Source organism: Engraulis encrasicolus, chromosome 16, assembly GCF_034702125.1.
Source record: "Engraulis encrasicolus isolate BLACKSEA-1 chromosome 16, IST_EnEncr_1.0, whole genome shotgun sequence".
NCBI classification, from domain to species: Eukaryota; Metazoa; Chordata; class Actinopteri; order Clupeiformes; family Engraulidae; genus Engraulis; species Engraulis encrasicolus.
Window position 1 is genome coordinate 18,571,055 of NC_085872.1, and position 17,442 is coordinate 18,588,496.

Here is a 17,442-nt window from a genome sequence, read left to right on the forward strand (position 1 = left end):
AGTTAAGATGCTAATATTAACATTCATTTTTACCAGTCTGAATATTTTGTTCAGGGGGACATTCCACAGTTGGAAGATTTAAGCCTGGCTCAAACAACATGATTATCTGCCCCATTCTCGGCTGAAAACCCCCCTTACGACAATCGGTGTAACGTTACCCCCGTGGACCATCGCAAGCGATTGTCGGTCAAGATTTCCTCGTCGTGGCCGACGTTTTAAGAGAACTTTGGCAGCTCAAAGAGTCACCGATCGCAAATCGTAGAAATCAAACAGTGTTTGATATTTGCGACTGGAAATAGAACGTTGGGCATTGTCTCGGTAGTTGAGAGCATGGATAACATTGACAGTTGCGATTCTCTTCTAGTGTGCGGTGTACAGCGACGCCAAAATCGGACATACAATCGGGAGTCGTGTTGCCTACTTTGAGCCTGGCTTTAGGTGCCTAGGGCAGATATCTAATGTCTTGTGTGTCTACGGTATGTCCAATAGGCCTACAAATCAAATAAATCTCATTGTATGACTGCAACTCTCCATCCAAGATTGATTTCTGTAGTTATTACAAAAAAACATAGGCTAGTTGAAAAGATTTGTGTAGGCTTTGAATTAAAGAAATGAAAGAGCTGAAACCCTGCTTCAAAAACGTCCAACTTATTTGGCTTGATTTAGGTGTATATTGTATTATTTTTAAAAAGGGAATTACACTCGTAAACAGTAGGCGTTCTCTATCTCTCTATCTCTCTCTCTCTCCCTCTCTCTCGTTCTCTCTCTCTCACACACACACACACACACACACACACACACACACACACACACACACACACACACACACACACACACACACACACACACACACACACACAAATTCAAATTTGTATCCGTACGCTGGGCTCAGTGTAATCACTATCAATGGAACTGACATTTTCGCAAGATTGAAGCTTGCTTTGCCCTCTTGTGAAAGGACAAAGACAGTCAAAGACAGCACAACGGAAATATGTAATAGTAAAATGGATCACACAACAGCAAGGTGTGAACTTAATGCATTTTGAAAAGTTTTAGTTTTCTCATGGGGTGAAAATCATCAGCATGACTGCACACCCGTAACAGTAAATACGATAAGATACGATATGAGTAGACTTTATTACCAGTTTTCACTGAAATTCATTTTAACATCACATCACAAGACTATTGCACAACTGAAAAAAAAACAGAGGACGCAGGCCTATATACAGACATACATGCATACATACATACAGAAAAACCACATAAGCTTACTGTAACTAAAAGATCTTACCAACATGGAGTGATAACTCTATGCAGTCAGATCTTCGTAGAGTTCCTTCTGATCATTGCTCCTTTCCTGTTTCGCGGCTGCTGCGTCCTTCTGAAGCATGACCACCAGCTGGTGAACCATCAGATTGGTGAAGAAGCTGATCATGCAGTCCTGCTGTGTCAAGTGCAGCTCACAGCTGGCAGTTCTAGCACTCCGGTCTACTCCATCAGTGGCAGGGGTCTCTGTTCCCTTCAGAGGAGCGCTAGCCACCAGAAACGGTAATAATGGCTTGAGCAAATCCTCCATAGCTCCCTCTGCATATGAGTACATCATCTGAGGAGGCTGAGATATCGGGGTGCTTCTGCCAGAAGCCAGTGGTGTCACAGATGGGCTACTCTGCTGCAGGATACCCTGCATCTCATCAACCAGGTGTCTGGCGATGCCTTCACTGGACAGCACTCTGTCCACCATCCCCTCAATGTTTGCTTGGTCACAATACTCGCCTCCATGCTTTGCCACTGAATCGACTTCAGACAGATCAGAGGTCTTGTGCTTGGCACTGTCAGGGCGATGGTCAGCCATAGGGGACCGCAGAGCAGTGGTAGCAACGGGTGAGGCACAGGAAAGATGCCATGCCATCATAGTCTTCCACAAGGCTGCCAGGGAACCTTTCATACGGAGCACACACACACACACACACACCCCTGGCTTGCAGGAGGTTCATGTGATTCATAAATCTTTCTGTTTTTGGCATTTGAATTGAAGGTAGCATCGGGACATCGGGCCAAATCTACCTGCTACTCTTATCAAATAGCCTATGTATTCTCCAGATGTGTTTGGCCAAAGCAGTGAAAGGCATTCTATGAATTAATATTTTACTTCCTGATTTTTTACCTTGGGGATGTATTTGGGGAGTGCTCCAAATACCTCTACATATATGCAAAAACTGGCAGGATAACATTCATTGAGCTGGAGCTTTCAACGTTAAGCACAGCCCTGACACACCTCCACAAAAATGGCTATTCACACCTGGTTAATATTGGCAGAAATGGCTATTCACACCCGGATAATATTGGCAGAAATGGCTACCGTATTCAAATCCGGGTGCAAATAGCAACAATGGCTATTCACACCCGGGTGTGCAAAAAATTGCAACATTTTGGATCTCTGGAGGGTCTGATTAGCAGGTGATTGCTGTGGGGTCTGAGCAGCTATGAGTAGGTGAGGTCGAAGAGGAGGGTCTTCCCTCTATAATGGCATAGAGCCACCAAAAAGCAGGTTTACCAATCTGCGGGGGGCTGGAAGCTTACCATCAGCGGAGTTGAAACACAGCATGTCACAGACGTAACATGGGGCAAGACTATTTAAGGTTTTGAACAGCAGTACTGTCAGCAGTATTTTAAAGTCAATTAGACAGGCAGCCAATTTATGTCTGTTAGAACAGGAGTGATATGCTCTCTCCTTCTGGTCTTTCTTGCTGCAGAATTGAGTTGTAGTTTGTTGGTTGAGTTTTTAGGCAGACCAGAGAAAAATGTAGGCTGGTTCTCACCAGACCTGTGTGTGTGTGTGTGTGTGTAACTCCTGAGCCACCTGTTGGAGCTAAGCGGAGCTACACACATACATGGAATTGGAGGTCTGGAACACGGCAGGAATCACAATAAAGATTATAGACTACATTGACTCTTTAGAGATTAACAGTTGTTGGTGGCAAGGACAGGTAGAATGATAGATCAAGCCATGCTTTCAGAAGGCGAAGACGCATCATAATGACATCACAGACAAGTGACAATAGAGTGGCAGACTAACATGTATCTTTTCAAGAGACTATCATCCTAAAGTGAATCTGGTTTGAACCCCCCACGTCTTGGGTAGTATAAAGTTGTAGGAGCTCTGGAACATTGTTTCTCCCTGTCTGTCTGTCTCTCTGTCTCCCTCCCTCTGTGTGTGTGTGTGTGTGTGTGTGTGTGTGTGTGTGTGTGTGTGTGTGTGTGTGTGTGTGTGTGTGTGTGTGTGTGTGTGTGTGTGTGTGTGTGTGTGTGTGTGTTCATGTTGAAGTTGAGCTATAAAACCTATGCTCACTGATATGATCATGCTGTGTTGATGTTCATGTAGGCTACTTACAGCATGATGATTGGCCTGCACCCCTGCCTGACTTTTGCTGTCCATCTGAGTTCCATACTATGTGAGGCGTGTGTAAATGTCCAGGAGGAAACAATAATCCAACTGTACTCTTCAGTGTCCTGCTGCTAAATGAGTGTCTGTATACTCAGGTGAGGTTTTAGAACCATCTCCAAGGACACATCATAATGACATCACAGACAAGTGACCCTATTGGAATAGAGTGGCAGACATCACAGACAAGTGACCCTATTGGAATAGAGTGGCAGACTAACATGTATCTGTTCAAGAGACTATCATCCTAAGGTGAATCTGGTTTGAATCATTTGCTGAGTTTATACCCCCCCCCCCTCTCTATCTCTCTCTCTGTTTGTTTGTGTGTGTGTGAGAGAGAGAGAGAGAGCGAGCTATAAAACCTATGCTTACTGATATGATAATGCTGTGTTGATGATCATGTAGGCCAGTGGTTCTCAACTGGAATAGTCTTGTGACCCACAATTTGCCGTGGTCAATACGTTGTGACCCAAACTGCGTGTCGCACCGTCAGATTCTTCCAATAATAATAAAAAATATTATCATGCATTTCATAATATGCATTATTATTTGCATTGTATGCTGATATACAACGTGTCTTATGAAGTAGTGGCGAGGAAAAGGCCTATTGACCATGTTTCACTCATGTCTTCAACATCATAGTCATTTTTAGTGCATTGCATCACAGCTCCGCGACCCACTTTTGGGTCCCGACCCACCAGTTGAGAATCACTGATGTAGGCTACTTACAGCACGATGATTAGCCTGCACCCCTGACTTTTGCTGTCCATCTGAGTCCCATACTATGTGAGGCGTGTGTAAATGTCCAGGAGGAAACAATAATCCAACTGTACTCTTCAGTGTCCTGCGGCTAAATGAGTGCCTGTATACTCAGGTGAGGTTTTAGAACCATCTCCAAGGACACATCATAATGACATCACAGACAAGTGAACCTATTGGAATAGAGTGGCAGACTAACATGTATCTTTTCAAGAGACATTGGCTCCGACAGCACTGCGGCGCACTTTTGCTTCCGACAGAATTCGGACCCCCAAACCCAATTTCACACGAACATTGCATTGATAGTCAATGGGCGGTGCCGACAAAATAGAACTTGTCTCTAATTCGCTCTTTGCACATAATGTCATGACGACGCTTCCGCATTTGGTAAAGCGGTTGCCCGGCTTCCGGTTTATGGAACCATAGCTACAAGACGCCGGGAGATTTGACCAAATAGGTGACATGAGTCTTAAAAAGGACCGCTTTCATCTCAGCAAGCAACAGAAACAATACCATGAACACTGTTGTGTGCCGATGTGTTCGGCATCATCGACATATAATGGCGTATTGAGCTTTCACGCGTTTCCAAGCGATTTAGAGATAAGGAAGAGATGGCTCGTCAACATCCGTCGCGAAAAGTTTGTCCCCACACCCCACACGAAGGTATGCAGCCTGCATTTCTTAAAAGAGCAAACAATATCGCCTAAAACAGAGTCAGGAAAGAGGAGATTACAGAGAGGAGCTGTCCCGGTACTGTTCCAGTGGAACAATTATACAAAGCCACCACCGAGGGTGAGTGTTTGGGAGAGGGTGCAGCCGGTAAACACGGCAGAGCCAACAGCTGACGATCAAGCGATGGAGTGCGCACACACACCACCTGGTGATGACCACGATTACCCCAAAGCACCAGAGGCAGCATTCCTGGACATGGCCCTCGACAGGATCAAGGAATTGGAAGAGACCAACGAAGCCCTAGTAAAACAATTAATGGAATTGAAAATTTGTAATACATTTGCCCTGGAAAGATTCATCCAGTCCGAGGCCAGCATCCGACTCTACACAAGGTAAAGAAACAACCCGCTCATCATTAGTAGGCTAACCCAATGAGTTTGTGGTCAAATTGCAGCCTTTTTGTAAATTAATACTTTTCTGGTCTCCTTTTGCAGATTTCCAAATTATCGTCAATTCATGCTTTTTTGGGAAATGATCGAACCAGCTGTGCACAAGATGGTTCGTGCATCCAGGGCCAAAGCTGCTGAGAGGAGGAATGAAGAGGTGACATCTGTCCGTCCTGCCCACATGGTATGCAATTGTATTGTTGGGTTTAATAATTCAATCGACCTAAAATTGTAGCCCTGTTCTTATGGGATGCCCAAGCCTACTGATTTTTTGCACACCCAACATTTTCAGATAACCAAATGTAAACATTAATTAACTTAATTACTGTTTCACACAGGCTCGTGCAGGTTTTATAACATTATTCTCTTAACAAACGAAATAATCACAGAGAAGTAGAATTTTATGTTTATGTTTGCTTGGGTCATCTCGACTCTTGGGTCATCCTTGTTTAATGTTTAATGTTTAATTTGTTTGTTGATCTGAAAATGCATGCCAAATGTGCAAAAAGGAAGGGGGAAAAAAATCAGCAGAAACATACACATTGTCAATTATTAGTCACACCCAATACCTTTTAATCTTGTGTGAATATGGTTTATGTTTTCTTTAACAGAGACAGGCATTGCAACCCATTGAAGAGCTCTTCCTTTTCCTGATGTACCTGTCCGCTGGTTACACTGAGCTGGACTTGGCGAACAGATTCAACATCTCCACCTCCACCGTAAGTCGCATTATCTGTTCCTGGACCAACTTTCTGTACACCCTCCTGGGCTCAGCGTCCATCTGGATGGAGGCTGAGGATGTGAAAGCTTACCTTCCTGATGACTTCAAGGAGTTTTCAGACACTCAGATAATAGCGGACTGTACAGAGCTAAAATGCCAAACTCCATCCTCCCCGGTCATTCAAAGTGAGATGTACTCAACCTACAAATCTCACTGCACAATGAAAGCCCTTATTGGGATAGCCCCCCATGGCCCTATCACCTTCATCTCTTCACTCTACGAGGGCTCAATAAGTGATAAAGAGGTCTTTAGGAAGTCAGGGTTAAGTGACCTCCTAACAGAGGATGTGGCCATTATGGTTGATAAAGGATTTCTTATTAACGACTTGGTGAAATGCAAGGTCTACTGTCCGCCTTTTCTCAAAAGGTCTTCCCAGATGTCAGCACCCAGTGTTCTTAAAACACAGAAAATAGCCAGTCTCAGAGTGCAAGTTGAGCGTGTTATCAGACGGATCAAAGAGAATAAGATTTTTGAGACTGTTGTACCTTTATCCATTGTAGGCAGCATAAATGAAATGTTTGCAGTGGCTTGCCTGCTTAGCAACTATCAGAACAAAGACCTGGTCAAGAGATGGGCTAAGTAATGCTGACAGTTATTTCCTATATAATTAGAGAAAAATCAACAGCCTATATATAATATATATTTTTTTATTATTATTAAGAGATTTTATGAAATGAAATTGTAAAAGGATTCCATATTGTATTTATGATATTGAAAAACATGTTATGATTCACATACACACTCACTGTGACTGTACAATAAAACAGAATGATTATTTGCCAATCAGCTGTGCACGTCTCATTGACAGATACTTGGGCATGTAAATGCTAAAGAAAAAATTGTCGCACCTCTGCCGTATTATGCCTTGTACATCTTCGTCAGCTTGCAGTCGCTGAACAAAGTAATCCTCCTCTGCCCAAACAAAAAAATCACACCACTCCATTCCAGTGATTAGGAGCTGACCTTGAATTTGCCAAAAATATGCATGGCTTTTTTTCAGTGTAAATGTGCCATTGCACATGTGTAAGTACTTACAATCTATGTAACTCTTCACGTTCGGGCATTTGATTTCTACTAAACCATGACATGGAGTGGCAGTGGGATCGTAGACAAGGCCGTCTGGCGAGGCTCCTAACCATGGCGCCTGGGGATGGATTACTAGCCCACAAGGTGTGTAGTTGACGTTGTTGCATTTCACATATTCTTTGGCCGCATCAAACTCCAGTTCAGATCCTCTCCTCATACTGGCGGTTTGTCTTGTGCCTTTGATCATCCTCTCTGCAAGCCCCTCCCCTGAGCTCTGACCCCTAACATGGCACACTTCCCTGAATCGTGAGGAGGTTACACGGCTCTGTCGTAGCATGTGCCAGCCTTGGTCCTTGCTCTGCGCCCTCGTGGAGCATTCAATTTTATGTGCCATCTCCATAGTCAATTGGAGGCTCTGCAGATGCAGCTGCTCTTCCTCTGTGCAGACCCATACACTTTCTGTTGGTGACAGCTGGTGGCTCGCGAGGGGGAGGGATGGAGGAGGTGGAGCATGTGGATGTACCTCTGTGGATCGGGAGTCGCGTTTTGGCTGTTGGTAAGAGAGTACACTCCCCCTCTGGACAAGTCCAAATGCTGACTCGACAAGTCGCTTGTCTGTACCAATCCCCATTTTTGTGATAAGCGGCCTATCCTCTGGAGGCAAGACACTATACACTTCATCCACACGGAGAATTGACAGATCGGGCAGTGGGCCAATCATTCCTCGGTAAAGGGTGCTCCTGCAATTACACATAAAAATTTATGTTATACACACCACTACCAACACGATATGAAGTTATTTACACTTACACATAAAAATGTGTGTTATACATGCACCACTACCAACACAATATGAAGTTATTTACGCTTACCGTAATCCTCCTCTGCCCTTCCGACTCTGAACAGGCTTGACCAGGTTCAGGTCTGAAACTGCACCAGGTTTTATACCCTGTGAAAATACATGATACAAGTCTTAAGAGTGCGTTACAATATGCGACCTTGCCTCCTCCACTTGTGCTTGTCTCCTCGTACCAGGAAGTAATAGGTCATGATGACCTCACGGACCACAGCATTATATTTCAATGTCTTGCAAAAGCTCAATTGTAAAACCTTCTTCTCATTTGCAATTAGGATGGTGAATGAAAAACAGTCCCTCAAAAGTTGTTGTGGCTAGGCTGACAGCTGGGAAACTTTATCGTTTTCTCCACGGAGGAGGGGCCAGGAAGTGGGCCGAGGCCACAAGCACAAGTGGAGGAGGCAAGGTTGCATATTGTAACGCACTCTTAGCTACCAAAAGCTGGCACGCGTTGGGTCAAAGTTTGACATCTTCTAGGAAAAGCTAAGGGCAAAAAAATATTGAAAAATACAAATTCTGCAGAATTTCTTACAGACATTGGAAATTTTAAGCTGTAGAAACACTGCATGGTACTGTACATCCATATGAAATAATATGTGCTAAACATGTATTACTGTGAAACTTACTGCTGTCCTGGGTTTGTGCCACTGCTGCTCTAACTCTGTACAGCTGTGTACAGGGGGGACAACTGGTACATGCAGTTCTGAGTAGTGCGCCGTTTGAAAGAGAAGGGCCACCGCATGATTACACAATGCAGTACCTGCAACACAGGAACATCTGCATCGCACCAAAACGACCGGTGTTGTGTCCCGGAGCACCACCTGCCAATACAACATTGTCAGTTATTATCATGGTAATGTCCAGTCAGTTATTGTCAGTGTTGACACAGTCAGTGAGCACAATTAAGTTACATGCAAGGAATATTCTGATTTTAATATAATGGTGTCTGTGTTATCTCCGTGCATGAGACATGTAAACTACATGTATTCAAAATGTGGTTGTGTTTTTAAAATATTCTGGTTGTAGAACATTGTTCCACATATGAAAGCACAGTATTCCAAAACTTGTCTTAAACTGAATACCGACAATCCTCCACTTGAATGTCAATTTGAATGTGCCTACTGTGCTCACTGATTTATTGGCATGGATACCTTTCTTCAATTGGAAACATAAAACATGGTGTTGAAATAGGAGTATGCCACAAGCATATGAATATTTAAAAAGCATTCCTGTGCATCTATGTGAGCAGCAAGGTCTGTAAAGCATATAGGGTACAGCCAGTACCAGTATACATTGTGCCACAGATGTATTTACATTTTTTAGACGTTATTTGTATTTCTGTATTTTAAGAGTCACAGAATTTACTCTCGTCTAAGCTTATAGTTTTGTTACCACCTACTCTCAGGCTTGAATAGAAAGTCTACACTATGAGACTGGGGAGTATTCAATGAACCAGGCTTGGTAGCAAACCAGGCCCAGGGTAACCTGAAGTAGTGTTAAATCATCTAACAGAAAAGGCTGGAGTCCTCATTTTCTTACCCAAATGACGCCCCTGGCCCATCTATTAGCAGGTTTACCACTTCCTGCAGGATTACCCAGGCTCATCACTTTATGTTATTGAAATAGTTCTACCCCTTGCAAGCCACTGAAATATCAGATTATTGTTTGAGAAAGTGGCGTTGTCAGCATTGCCTGGACCAGAGTAGATGTTGCTATGAGAAGTGGGACAAAATCACATTTTTGTCTGTATATTTCGTCAGTAATTTTGTATTTTTTTCTGTAAAATCTTGCTACGCTATGGTTTAAATGTGAATACATTATTGGGACACGCTGTACACAACAACAAGCGCAAGGAAGCTACAACAGCTCAAGCAGTGTTTGGAAAAGCTGAGCATAAGCAAAGCGTTGGAAGTAAAGTGACAGAAAAGAAAATACGCAGTTGGGTGAAAGTAAGAGAAGTGCACAAACTGAACTTGAACCTTTGAAACCGCTGAACTGCGAACTCGTAAAGTATAAAGTGCAACCCTACGTGTACATTATGAGGTTTCTCCGACTTCCTCATTGACCTATAACACAGTGCTTGAACCGCTAACTCGCTTGTAGCCCTGTCTTTATTTGACACTGATCCAAACAGACATGAAAGCAATCAGAGGTTAAACACATAGGTGTATAGAGCAGGCTACACATTTGTTTAACTGAATGTAGTAAACAAAATAAACACACGGTTGATGTTGTCACACAAGCAGTAGCTACCGTTAGTTAGCTATCCTGTTGTTACAACAAAGTCTGGTAAGAATATTGACTTACCTTCATATTGATGGATGTATGACGAAGCATACAATTTAAATCCTTTGTCCAGTTTCGACGTCGATGTCCTCGATGAACTTTTAACCAATCGATGGACATCAGATATCGACAAATATGGCAACTCTTGCAGACAGCGAGTATAAAACAGCGCCATTGTTGTTTGTTTACGTCAGACCGGAAGCCGGGCACCCGCTTTACCAAACGCGGAAGCGTCGTCATGACATTATGTGCAAAGAGCGAATTGCTATCCGACATCGGCGAATGTCCGCGGACATCGGCGCCAGTGTGCGTGGTTCTATTGAAAACAATGGAATCGAATTTTAGCTGAGCAGTGCTCAGCACTTTGTCGGAGCCGGTGTGCGGAAGCCCTAACATCCTAAGATAAATCTGGTTTGAATCCTTTGCTGAGCTTATACCACTTGTAGGGTAGTATGAAGTTGTAGGAGCTCTGGAACATTGTCTCTCCCTGTCTGTCTGTCTCTCTGTCCGTCCGACGCCTGTCTGTCTTCATGTTGATATGATAATGCTGTGTTGATGTTCATGTAGGCTACTTACAGCACGATGATTGGCCTGCACCCCTGACTTTTGCTGTCCATCTGAGTCCCATACTATATGAGGCGTGTGTAAACGTCTAGGAGGAAACAATAATCCAACTGTACTCTTCAGTGTCCTGCTGCTAAATGAGTCTCTTATCTCCCAGACCAATTAATGGGGCTCACAAACTACACAGGTCGGGCGAGAGCCAGGAAAAGAAAAGTGCACTACAGTAATCTAATCTACTAGTAGCCTAAGAACAGCATGTACAAATGGTTGTGCACCTTCCTGGGAAACAAAGGACCACACTTTAGGCTGGTTAATTTATCTTTAGTGTGCTTGTTTTGGTCACCCAGGCTAGAATGTTGAGCTAAGCGTTTGTCTGTCAGGCCGATGAGTAGAACATCTCATCTCGCCAGTTGCATGGGTTCCTCCAAAAATACTCAGTAGGAGCTACACCATAGAGGTAGAAAATAACACTAGAGAGGACCCCGCCCCCCTTTTACGGCAATCTGTAGCGGCCATTATCTGTAGGTAGATCAGAGAAATGGAAATTAACGGAGAACGAGGCTCACCTCTGTCAAAAATGGCTTAATCATGTGAAAATGTCCATCAACACACTATACAAGGACAATAGTTGAAGTGTGTTGCTAACTATGTTCATAAAATATATTATTTGATTTTTAAATGTATTTTATTGACTCATATGATTTCAGTAGCTATGTAGCCTGACATTTCAAATCTGGTCTTTGATTAAAGTGTTATTTTATATTTACACAGTTTTAGTTAATTTCTTGACAGGGGTGGGCGTGTTCTCCATTGACTTGCATTGCCTGAAAGTACCTACACTACCTACGGAAGTTGGGAAGCTCCAGCTGCCATTTCCCAGTGCTGTCGCAAATTGCTGTGTCCTCTCTAGTGTTATTTTCTACCTCTATGAGCTACACCTTGCACGTAGGCCAGCGAGGGGATGGTTTTGTCCAAAAAAAAATGGGGAAATAGCTGTCAGACATTTTCAATGAGCTGTTACTCACTACTCAGATTCGAAAATACAGTTGAACTTACAGAATCAATGTCCATGAGTGAGTCAGTTGGTTCAGTTGTAGTTGGTTCGGGTGGAAACTGGCTGGAATGATGGTTTTGGTGTTGCTGTAAAGTTGAGCGTCATCAGCATAACAGTGGAAATTTAGTTCATGGTAGTCTTGTGGATTTCCGTGTAGGTTAGGGGTGGTATGAGATGATGGTTGATGTAGTTGATGTAGTGAAATCTGTCAGAGAAGTATTTGAGCCAGGAGAAAACGATGTAAGTGATGCCAATGGATTCCTGACGGTTGAGGAGAATGGAGTGATTGTATCAAATTCAGGATGAGGAAGATGGTGATGGTAAGGAGGGAGGTGGTTGGGGCAGGCTTTGACAAGACCAGACGGGATAGGATCAAGGAGAGAGATGGATGTTCGTGGTGGAGAGTATTTTGGAAAGGTCTGCTGTGATCATGGGTGAGAAGTTAGAGAGCCGGTGGACCGAAGAGGAGGCATGTATGGGTTCTGGGACAGTAGTAGTGGCAGAGGAGGAGCCTGTCTTGGCTTTGCAGTGAAAAATGACATGAGGCGATCACATTTTTGTTCGGTGAAGGTGAATGAAATATTTATTCATTTATGTATTTTTATTTTTTTCAGGGGAGAGCGTGAACGCAGATGAATGTAATATTGTCATACGGTTTCAGGAGATTATGGTGGAAGACTGGGAGCGTGGGTTGGAGAATTCTGAGTGAATTATGTAGTGATCAGAGCCATACAGAGAACAGAGTTACGCGATTGGAGGACCAGGAATTAAATTGCAGCCCCGCCTTTCAGCGAGATAAGGTTGTTCCTAAAGCGGCTGTCTTCCCAGACTCAACATAGAACCACCACATTATCAGCCAAAAATAAGGACTAACGAACTATACTGCGGGGTAATCACCACAAATATGTAAACTATCAACTGTCTCGGTGGTGATAATCACAACAGTTTGACCACCTGTGATGTTTATCTGAAGTTATTACTACGAACAGCAAGTCTTGTCATATTCCCTGCATTGCATCGCATTGCATTTGCTGTGTGCTACGCCCACTACTAGGAACTAACATTCGCAACGCTGAGCAGTACTGAGAAGCTAAAACAGCTAATTTTGCTAATGAGGAAGTCGGCCCTAGCAGATAGCGGAGATCGCCTGACTCTGTTCTCTGTATGGCTCTGGTAGTGATGAGAGAGTGTGTGTGCCCCCCCCCCCCCTAATTTAATAGGGTGGTTATCACCCACGCCAAGTGACAAGTTCAGAGGTGTCTGTCACCTTCTTACACATTGATGAAACATATGATTTTGCAAACATTATTTTAAAATCAAAAACTAGTTAGTGTTGCTTTAAGTGAGGTTGGACAGTTGAACAGGTAAACAACATACAGTATTTGTCTGGCTTACAAGCAGTCCTTAAGTATGCCAGAACACTTCTGCAGGGGGTGAGTGTGCCACGCTGTTATATAACTCAAAGGTGTAATGGAAGGATCTGAATTTATTGATAAATTGATATCCATACTTAATGTACCCAGGCAAAATACTCATATTTGTTTGTTTTTTTTTTTTTTTAACTTAGCCATGATGTTCACTGTTTCAGAGGTGTTGTCAATTATTTTTCTGATCAAATGTGATCAAAATATATAATTTTTATCAATACAGGATGGTGTTGTGTTGATGTGTGTGCCAAAGAGACAAACACCATTTTGTGCTAAATTTAATCTTGCTGTGTTGCTAGTGCAATTATTATGTTATATTAAATGACTTGTATTTCAGCTCTTCTTTTGCTTGGAAAATATAATGCATTAAAAACTCTGGTTCAACTCGTGCATTCAAACAGCACTGCCAAATTACCACAATAAAATGGAAAATTTGATGAAAATAAGTTTGCAGCAATGGTAACAAACAAATATACTGTAGTTGCATGTAAAAATAGTTGCATGTTTATGTAATTCAAGAAAGGCAGGGACAGAAGAAAATAACATCATGATCATCACACGTGTACTGTACCAGTCTTAATGGTCAGTCTGTGTCTGTCCAGCGTCAGTGTGGTACAGAGCCGTAGTGCTGACAGGGACACAGAGTGAAAAACATTGGTTTCAGGTATGTGCAGAATAACATCTTGTGAATTAGCCCGGGGTGGTGTGAGCCCATGGGAGCCGATGCATTGCTGATATTGCATCACGGCCGCTGGACTCCTGAACGTGGGAAGTCTCGCTCATAAATAAGCAGCCAGCGGTGGTTGGTGAGCAAGGTGATGTATGCTGCTGTGTACACAATTATTTATGGGTCTCTGGGTGATTGGTAACACTGAACAAATATCTGAAAAAGCCGTAAGAAATCGTTCAGTGCCTTTAGCTTTTTCTTCTCGTAATAGATTGGGCTTTGTTCTGCCTGTGTGAACATGTATCGGCGCAAGGTTGTGACACTCATTAATTTCGATCTCCTTCTTGCTGGGCATTCATGTGACAAATGTGCACGGAATACATAAGGCACACTTAGATGTTATTGATGCAGGCAGAATATTCTGTTGTGCAGCTTGCATCATACTGCCTAAATCTAGACTGATTTTTAAATTTCGTATTACATTTTTTTTACCGCGGGGTGGTGTTGCATTGTGTGTTGTTAGATGTTCTTCTTATCACCAAAGTAAAAGCAGATACTGACGTCAGTGAACCACATAGTTAACCTGACTCTTGCCAGCTGGTATGTTTCACCTTCGCTTTCACAATACCATCTGGGTATCCCACCCAACTGTAGTCTGAGGGATGCACACACATCCTGTAAAACAGGTGCTGGATCAAACAAAGACGTAGGCTACTGTATAGAAGAAGGGAAAATCCGCACACTGTTGTTGCTGACTGATTTATTCAACATGTGTATTTTTTATATGTATTTAGCTGGTCACAATGGTATGGTATTGGTGAAATGTATACTTCTTCGCTGCGTGGGTTTTATTCTTGTCATTTATTTTGTTACCTTCTTGTCTTTTTTATAATGCATTTCTGGTGCTTAGTATGTGTCTTTTTGGGAACATTATTGTTTGCTATCAGTTGACCCTATGCTCGCCTCTTCCATATGTATAAGAACTGTCACTCACGGGTAGGCACACACCTATACACCTGACAAAGACTGCTTGAGGTGGAAACATTGAGTTGAATAAATCAGTGAACAGCAACAGTATACAGATTTTTCCTTTTTCTTTTATCCCCCACAACTAACATGTTTTTTCGAATGATGCTTCTTATCAAAATCCTTACATGTGATTAGATAAACAAATTGTCTTCATTTTTACTGACGTTCCACTTTAGCCACTCACATTGAACTTGACCCTTGAAGCTTGCTTACTTACTTACTACATAATGCCACCCATCTATGTAAAATCCCACCTGATTGGCTCAATCATTCAGGAATGATTCTGACTTTCACGAGCCTCAGAAGGTTGCGCGAGGAAACCGGAACATCAAGAACATCTCAAGACTCAGGCCCTCACTCTCCAAGACAGTTACAGAGACCCTCACGCATAACTTCATCTCCTCCCGTCAAGACTGTTGCAATGCCATCCTGCTTGGTCTACCCAAGAAGGGCATAGACAAACATGTCCAGAACTCTGCTGCTAGGATTCTCTCAGGCACTTGGCCTTGGCAGCACATCACCCCGTACTCAGAAAGCTAGACTGGCTCCCCGTCAAATCTTTTATCATCTACAAAGTCCTCCTCACCTTCAAGTCCCTCAATGGTCTGGCACCCCACTACCTTGCCGACCTCCTCCACTCCTATATAACCCCTAAAGATCGCTGCGGTCCTCCTCCAAGGACGAGCTGGTCATCCTCCGCACTAGATTCAAGGCCACCAGTGACAGAGCCTTTCATGTGGCTGCCCCACTCCTCTGGAATAACCTACCCAGCCACAAAATGCCTCTTCGCTGGCTATCTTTAGACAACACCTTAAAACCTATCTCTTTTTGAAGGCCTTTGACTTACGCACACTTAAACTGATATTATGTAAAGCGACCTTGGGTGTTTTGAAAGGTGCTATATAAAATATAGGTATTATTATTATTATTATTACTATCATACTTGCATGTGTAGTTGGGGAGACACAACCAGATGGCATAAGTCAGGTTACCACATAGTGGCCCAATGAGAGCTTTTCTTCTGTCTGTATCGACAAAAGTCAGTGCCAGTCTAATTTAGTCAAAAGTTTCAAAAGGTCAATGTCTTGTCTAATTGCCAAGGCCTGCAGTCCTATGCATTTCATCAGTGAACCACAAGGGACTCAGGGAAGCAGCAAGAATATTGACTTTTACTTAGACTATCTTTTTAAACAATAGTTCACATAGTTGGCCGTTTCATTCCTTTTTTTGCCAGTATTGCAAATATGACAGATTGTTGCACACACAGAAACAACACATTGTGAAGCCACACTTTGTGATATTTAAACGTGTGACAGATCTGGGGTGCGTTTCTCAAAAGAGAAGTTGTTAGCCTGTTAGCAACTTCGGTAGTTGCCAATGGGAAAATGCATTGAAAACAACAAGGTAGCCAATGTAGTAAGCAACTTTGGTTTTGAGAAATGCACCCCTGATTGCATTTCTACATTATACTAAGAGCAGGCATTTTCCTGTTTGAGTGCAGCAGGTGATGTGCCTAAATGGCCCTGTGAAGCACCCTCCTGATCGGAGCCTAAAGGCCATTACTCATCTGTTCCGCTGCAGGGGGGAGTCTGTGGAGAGATGAGCATGGAAATGTATGACTGGTAAGGGTTCTTAAAGGCCTAAGAGGGCAGTTTTCTGTTGACTGGGAACAAGTAAAAAAAAAAAATGTAAAAAAAAAAAACAGGGTTAAGAGAAGCTTGCACACCTTAGTTGATGTGGGATTATCACTGGCATGGTCGTCATGATGGTGCCTTGTGCAGCACAGAAGTGGCTTTTTGCATCCAACATTCAGAGCAATTTTCCTGATGTTGTCACTTGGTTGATTTTGCTTTCAAGCTTAATTGATGGTTACAAGTCTGTTCACGTGCTCAACTTGATTTTTCTTTTATTCATAGCGGTATGATCTATGATAATGAACCCCCGGTAGCCAAGGGCCACATGGGATCACGTTCACCTGGGTACAAAATTGTCTTGCACCTGCACCACCTAAACTAAAATTTCCTTCGCCTTTAAAATCCCACGTTTGCATAAATAATGCACTTCCCAAACCCACTGAGCTAATTGCTGACATATACTTTAAAGTGATATTTCTCAATGGGGGCTCTAGAGACAGCCCTTGGGACCAGTGAGAGCAAGATATAGCTGAGATGGGGGCACAAGTGCGGGGTGTTGGTGAGGCCCATTCAATGTGAATAGAAGCTCTCACATAATTCTAGAAAGCTGTGTAATACCGGTAATCATATTGCAAAATCAGTAATAGCATACAGAAAATTATTATTATTATTATTAGGCTATTAGACCATGCTGTGTTCATAATCTTTAATATCATGCTTTTTTGCGTATACCAGGGGCATTTCTTCAAAAAAAAGGTTGAGAACCGCTGCTTTAAAGGATATTCCCTGCTCGGTTTGA

At 42.9% G+C, this 17,442-nt stretch overlaps 2 protein-coding genes across 2 annotated transcripts; one reads left to right on the plus strand and one right to left on the minus strand.

The window, feature by feature from the left end:
• Positions 1-4,663: 4,663 nt before the first annotated feature.
• On the plus strand, positions 4,664-6,689 carry LOC134465590 (uncharacterized). Its single transcript, XM_063219339.1, has 3 exons — positions 4,664-5,265; positions 5,368-5,503; positions 5,931-6,689. Exons 1-3 carry the CDS (start codon positions 4,664-4,666, stop codon positions 6,681-6,683), a joined length of 1,491 nt encoding a protein of 496 aa, XP_063075409.1. The 3' UTR covers positions 6,684-6,689.
• Positions 6,690-6,872: 183 nt separating this feature from the next.
• On the minus strand, positions 6,873-10,434 carry LOC134466357 (uncharacterized). Its single transcript, XM_063220248.1, has 4 exons — positions 10,290-10,434; positions 8,609-8,803; positions 7,999-8,075; positions 6,873-7,866 (listed from the first exon to the last, which is right to left on the minus strand). Exons 1-4 carry the CDS (start codon positions 10,386-10,388, stop codon positions 6,873-6,875), a joined length of 1,365 nt encoding a protein of 454 aa, XP_063076318.1. The 5' UTR covers positions 10,389-10,434.
• Positions 10,435-17,442: the final 7,008 nt, after the last annotated feature.